At 42.5% G+C, this 6,680-nt stretch overlaps 1 protein-coding gene across 1 annotated transcript; it reads left to right on the top strand.

The window, feature by feature from the left end:
• Positions 1–1,697: 1,697 nt before the first annotated feature.
• LOC110906721 lies at positions 1,698–2,573 on the top strand. Its single transcript, XM_022151815.1, has one exon. It carries the CDS (start codon positions 1,698–1,700, stop codon positions 2,571–2,573), a length of 876 nt encoding a protein of 291 aa, XP_022007507.1.
• Positions 2,574–6,680: the final 4,107 nt, after the last annotated feature.

Here is a 6,680-nt window from a genome sequence, read left to right as displayed (position 1 = left end):
AGGTTGAGTGTGGGTTTAGAGGATATGGTGAGCATATCTTGGAAACATGCATCCTACAACTCCATAGCCATCATTGCATATCTATTGCCCAATGAGAATTAAGATTCCATAACTAAAAATCTAACCATAATATTTTGTAATCATGGGCAGATTTTCGGTTGGGGGGGGGGTAAAATGAAAATTTTTGTTAACTAATAGGTATTAAATTAGAAGGTTAAGGGTATTATCAAGAATAGTGGGTGTATGCTATGTTTCTATAGTGTATGGGGATTTTTGTGACCGTAATTATTTAAGAATAATAAAATAATATTTCTGACAAAATTTCGGTGTCCCGGGTAATGTCCGGTTGTTCAGTCGGATACTGTTTCGTTAATTTGTTTAATTGTTCCGTAAGGCGTCTTATACCTATATTTTTGTAACGAAATTAATTCCTAACACATAGGAAAATATACCGGACTATTTAGTAACTTTTCTGTATACTACTAGTATGCTAACACGCACATGTAACTATAACTCAGTAATCGGAGAGCAGTTAAATGATTCAGCACAGTCATCAAGTACTTTTATTATCATTAATAAACTGTACGGTTACATGCAAATTTGAGGGTTGTCACATTCTCCCCCTGTTAAGAAAATTTCGTCCCGAAATTTAGCACGTGGTTACTGAGGAAGCTAGTTAAGTTGCGTTGTTTACTGGTTTCTCCTGGGGTGTCACATCATCCCCCCGTTGATTTGGAATTTCGTCCCGAAATTCTGCAGTAGCTTCAGTCTCAGTAGTGTTTGCACTTTTCTTAAACAGCTGGGGATACTTGAGTTTCATTTGGTCTTCTCGTTCCCAGGTATACTCTGGGCCACGACGGGAATTCCAACGAACTCGGACGAGAGGTATTCTGGTGTGCTTGAGAATCTTAACGTCTTGGTCCGTAATCTCTACTGGTTCCTCGACGAATCGCAGCTTGTCGTCGATTGTGAGCTCTTTGAGAGGAACTATGAGGGTCTCATCTGACAGACACTTCTTCAAATTCGACACATGGAATACGTTGTGAACTCCACTGAGTTCTTCTGGTAGGTTCAGCCTGTAAGCGACTTTGCCAATTTTCTCAATGATCTCGAATGGTCCGACGTAACGTGGATTGAGTTTGCCTCGTTTGCCAAAATGAACTACACCTTTCCAAGATGAGACTTTGAGTAGTACTCGATCCCTAACCTGGAACTTGAGTGGTTTTCTTCGCTTATTGGCATAGCTTTTCTGACGATCACGAGCTGCCGCCATTTGCTGTCGTACCTGAGCAATCTTTTCTGTTGTATCTACTACGAGTTCTGGGCCAGTGATTTGACTGTCACCCACTTCTGCCCAACAGAGGGGTGATCGGCATTTACGTCCATACAATGCCTCAAATGGAGCGGCCTGGATGCTGGTGTGGTAGCTATTGTTATACGAAAACTCCACTAACGGAAGATGCTTTTCCCAGCCATTGCCGAAGTCGATTACGCATGCTCTAAGCATGTCCTCAAGGGTTTGGATGGTGCGTTCAGATTGCCCATCCGTCTGTGGGTGATAAGCGGTGCTCAGATTGCCCATCCGTCTGTGGGTGGTTGAGTATTATGCGAAAAATGTTTGGTCGAAGTATGGTTACTCTAAACTGATGATGAATTCCGATGGCTTCTTTTTCTTTAAATTTGAGTCGAAGGAAGGTATGGCAAAAGTGCTGGAAGGGGGCCCATGGTTAATCAGGAAAGTTCCTTTATTCTTGAATGTTTGGACACCATCGGTTAGCTTGAAGAAGGAGGGGATCAAAACGGTTCCGGTATGGGTTAAAATGTTTAATGTTCCTATTTCAGTCTATACAGATGATGGCTTGAGTCTTTTAGCTTCAAAGATAGGTAATCCGAAGAGACTTGATGGATACACGGCTGATATGTGTGCGGATAGTTGGGGGAGGAGCAGTTTTGCTCGGGCTTTAATTGAGATAGACGCGGATCAGGAACTGAAAGATCATATCGTTATAGCCATTCCTAAGCTTGATGAAGATGGGTACATTACTGAAAAGGTAAAAATTGAATATGAATGGCAGCCGCAAAGGTGTTCCATTTGCTGTATTTTTGGCCATAATGACCAGAATTGTGCCAAGAATGTCCAACATAAAGAGAAACAAGTGGCTATTGATGAGGATGGCTTCACTGTGGATAAGAGAAAGGTGGCTCGTGGGGGTGTAATGAATAAGAAACAAAAGCCAAAACAGAAGTTTGTTTATCGGCCGAAGGTTAACAATTATGGGCCGAGCACGTCAGGAACGAAACCGGATACGACGAGTGTTGCTACTAATGAAGGGGTACATACTCAAAACTCGTTTGCTGCTTTGCATTTGGATGATGGGGAGGCGGATGTCGGTGATACGAGGAAGGTTGATAATGGGAAGTCGGCTAGAATAGATAATAATGGGAAAGATACTCGAATAGATGAAGAGGTGGTGGAAAAGGTCCCTACTGAGATGGCTGACTTTATGCGTGGTGAGAGGCAAAAACATTCTGAGGGGGCAAGCACTCCCGGTCACAATGGTGTTGATGGATAGTATAGCTGCCTGGAACATAAGGGGCTTGAACCGTCCCCTGAAACAAAGTGAGGTTCGGCTTTTAGTGTCTGAAAATAAACTTTCTGTTTGTGCTCTTCTTGAATCTCATGTGGATATTTCTAAGCTGGCTAAGGTGTGTAAAAATGTTTTCCGGTCTTGGAATTGGACATCGAATGGAGGATTATGTGATAGGGGTACAAGAATTATTTTGGGTTGGAATGCTGATGTGGTTGATATTATGATTTTGGCCCAATCGGACCAAGTCATACATACTCAGGTCTTCTCAAAAGCTGATAATCATTCTGTTTTTGTTTCGTTTGTTTATGCTAAGAATAAGTATCAAGAGAGAAGAACTCTGTGGGATAATTTATGCAATCATAAGGGTTTGTGTTATAACAAGCCATGGGTCGTTATGGGTGATTTTAACTCAGCGTTACATATAGATGATTCTTTGTATGGTCCTTCCACCCCATCTATTGGTATGAGAGAATTTAATGATTGTGTTCAATTTGCGGAGTTAATGGATATCAAGGGTCATGGTTTACACTACACATGGAACCAGAAACCTTTGAATGGTGTGGGTTTGCTTAAAAAGATCGACCGAGTGATGGGTAATATGAAGTTCTTGGAGATGTTTAAGGATGCGTATGTCTTGTATCATCCGTTTCGGATTTCTGACCATACCCCGTGCATTCTCAAGATTGCTCCGCCAACCAAGTTTCGGCCGAAACCATTTAAGTTCGCTAATTTTATTACCTCTAAGCCGGAATTCAGGTTATGTGTTGAAAAGGAGTGGGCTACTGGGGTGGATGGCTACTCTATGTTTTCGGTCACTCAGAAACTTCGGCTTCTGAAGCCTTATCTGCGTAAGATTGTGTTCAATCAAGGGAATTTGCATGTGAAAGTTGCTGATCTAAGGAAGCAGCTAGATGATATCCAAATGCGGATTGATAACAATCCGTTAGATGGTACTCTTCGTAACATGGAAGCCCAATGCCTTGAAGAGTTTCAGACGGCAGCATATGATGAAGAGTGCTTTCTTAAGCAAAAAGCGAAAGTGGAGTGGCTTTGTGCGGGTGACTCGAACACTAAGTTTTTCCATAATAGTGTCAAATGCAGGAATGCTCGAAATAAAATTCATACTATTAAGGATGTTAATGGTGTTCGGTATGAAGGGGAATGCATTATGGATGCGTTGGTAAATCATTATGCTAATTTCTTGGGTACGGAGGATCAAGTTGCAGCTATTGACTTGGATGCCATTTGTGTTAACAAGCTAAGTAGTGATGGTGCAGCCACTATGGTTCGGCAAGTGACTAGAGAGGAGATAAAAAACGCTATGTTTAGTATTGGAGTGAACAAAGCCCCTGGGCCGGACGGGTATACATCGGCATTCTTTAAATCCTCGTGGGATATTGTGGGTGATGAAGTGTCGTCTGCTGTGTTAGATTTTTTTAACAATGGCAAGCTGTTGAAACAAGTTAATCATACAATTTTGGCTCTTGTCCCTAAGGTGGATACTCCGGATTCGGTGCTGGATTATCGTCCGATATCTTGTTGTAATGTTCTTTATAAGTGCATAAGCAAGATTATCACGGACAGAATCAAGGGTAGCCTGGAAAATTTGGTTAGTATTAACCAGTCCGCCTTTGTTCCGGGTAGGAAAATTTCGGACAATATCTTATTAACCCAGGAGCTCATGCATAATTATCATCTCCATAAGGGGCCGCCTAGATGTGCGTTCAAGATTGACATTCAGAAAGCCTATGATACGGTTAACTGGGTGTTCTTGGAAAATGTACTTAAGGCGTTTGGGTTTCATAATAAGATGGTTGCTTGGATTATGGCGTGTGTTACTTCGACGTCGTTCTCAATCAGTATTAATGGGAACTTGCATGGGTTTTTTAGAGGGAAACGGGGGTTGAGACAGGGTGATCCTATGTCACCATACTTGTTCACTCTGGTTATGGAAATTCTTTCGTTATTACTTCAGCGGGAGGCTACGTCGGATAATGGCTTCAAGTATCATGCGAAATGTGCTAAGCAGAAAATCATTAATGTCTCTTTCGCTGATGATCTTTTTATCTTTGTCCATGGGGATGTGGTGTCCGTGGGGAAGGTGAAGCAGGCTCTTGAGGAATTCACTAAAATCTCGGGTCTAGTTCCGAGTCCAGCCAAAAGCACTGTCTATTTCTGCAACATTCCGATTAATGTTCGTCAGCAAATTCTCAGTTTGATGCCTTTTAGGGAAGGTTCCCTTCCGGTTAGATACTTGGGGGTTCCGTTAATTTCAACAAAGCTGATATATAATGATTGTAAACCCCTAGTGGAGCGTATGGAAAAGAAAATTGATAGTTGGCTTAACAAGTCGTTGTCCTTTGCGGGTAGGTTACAACTTATTAACTCAGTGCTTTCATCCATGCATATTTATTGGGCTTCGGTCTTCATTATCCCGGCTCGTGTTATTCATGACCTTGAGAAATTTATGAGGAGGTTCTTATGGAATGCGGGTTCGCAGGGTAGAGCTAAAGCCAAAGTGGCGTGGTCGGATGTTTGTTTGCCCAAGACGGAAGGGGGCCTTGGTATTCGGAGTATATCAGACGTTAATAAGGCTCTAATGACCAGCCATATCTGGAGCATTGTTACTCGAAGGAAGTCCCTATGGGTTGATTGGATTTATGCTCATAAACTGAATGATCGCAGCTTTTGGGATGTTAATCCCCGTGGGAGTGTCAGCTGGGGATGGAGGAAACTGTTAGCCATCCGTAGTATTGTTCGTCCGTTCATATGGAAGGAGGTTAGAAGCGGGCGTCAAACAAAGATGTGGACTGATAATTGGTGCCATCTTAGCCCTCTTAGCGCTTTTATAACTCCTAGACGTATTGCCCAGGCGGGGTTCTCTATATCTTCTACCGTGGCGGACCTGATTGACGAGAATGGGCAATGGAAGTGGCCGGTTGCTTGGTACAATCTCTTTCCGGTGTTGATCGATTTGGAGGTACCACAATTGAGTCATAACATGCTAGATCGGACAGTTTGGAAAGACTTGGAGGGTAAGAGTTGTTCCTTTCGGTCATTGGAGGTTTGGAACGTGGTTAGACATCGTGAAAGCATAGTGCCGTGGTTTAACGGAGTTTGGTTTTCCCAGTGTATCCCAAGACACTCATTTCATTTATGGTTGGTGATCAAGAACAAGCTGAAAACTCAAGATAGGTTGGCGGTATGGGAAGTGGGTAGTGCTACTAACCTTAATCTTATGTGTTGCCCCCTGTGTAGGAATAATCGTGATTCTAGAGACCATTTGTTCTTTCAGTGTTCGTTTTCCTCAAAGGTATGGAATGATATCAAGGTGATGGCTTCGTTGGATCAGATTGATGACTCTTGGCAATCCATTATGGATTGGATGTTGGTTCATGCTTCGTCTAAGAAGGTAGATCACATTGTTTGCAAATTGGTCATTGCGGCGACTACATACTTTATATGGCTTGAGAGGAACAATTGCTTGTTTTCTAATAATCTGGCTAAAGTTGAGTCGGTGGTTGAGAGGATTAAGAACATTGTCAGGTTACGGCTCATGGGTTTCGAGTTCAAAGGTGACTCCAAAGTGGACCGGTTGTTAAAGAATTGGGAGATCGCTGCAGGCGAACAGATGGATGACCCGGGTTAGAAGCCTAGCGCTTGGTGCTTCGGTTCTTCGAGTTTGTGGCTCGTGGCTGTGTCTGTTTTCTTAGTTGTTAGTTTGTTCATTGGTCGTTGTTTTCTGGGTTGTGTTTTTGTCTTTGGTGTTGTTTCCTAGGCTTTGGTTTGTGAAGCCTAGTTGGTATGTCATTCTGGCATACCCTTGTCCTGATTTGAGTTATTTATAAAATTAACCAGGGGTAACCCTTTACCCAAAAAAAATACTTATGCATAGCTTGCCATAGTTCAGAGGTAAAACGCGCGTCACGATCAGAAATTATGGAGGTTGGCACTCCGTGCCTTGATACCACTTATTATAGGTAGATGTCTGCTAGAGTAGAAAACTTATCTGTTTCCTTGATAGGTAGAAAATGTGCAGACTTGGTCAGTCGATCCACGATCACCCAAATGGTATCATTTCCGCGTTGA

The sequence above is a fragment of the Helianthus annuus genome, chromosome 14 (assembly GCF_002127325.2).
Source record: "Helianthus annuus cultivar XRQ/B chromosome 14, HanXRQr2.0-SUNRISE, whole genome shotgun sequence".
Classification (NCBI taxonomy): Eukaryota; Viridiplantae; Streptophyta; class Magnoliopsida; order Asterales; family Asteraceae; genus Helianthus; species Helianthus annuus.
Note: the sequence above shows the minus strand (reverse complement) of the source record. Positions and strands in the feature narration are given on the sequence as shown.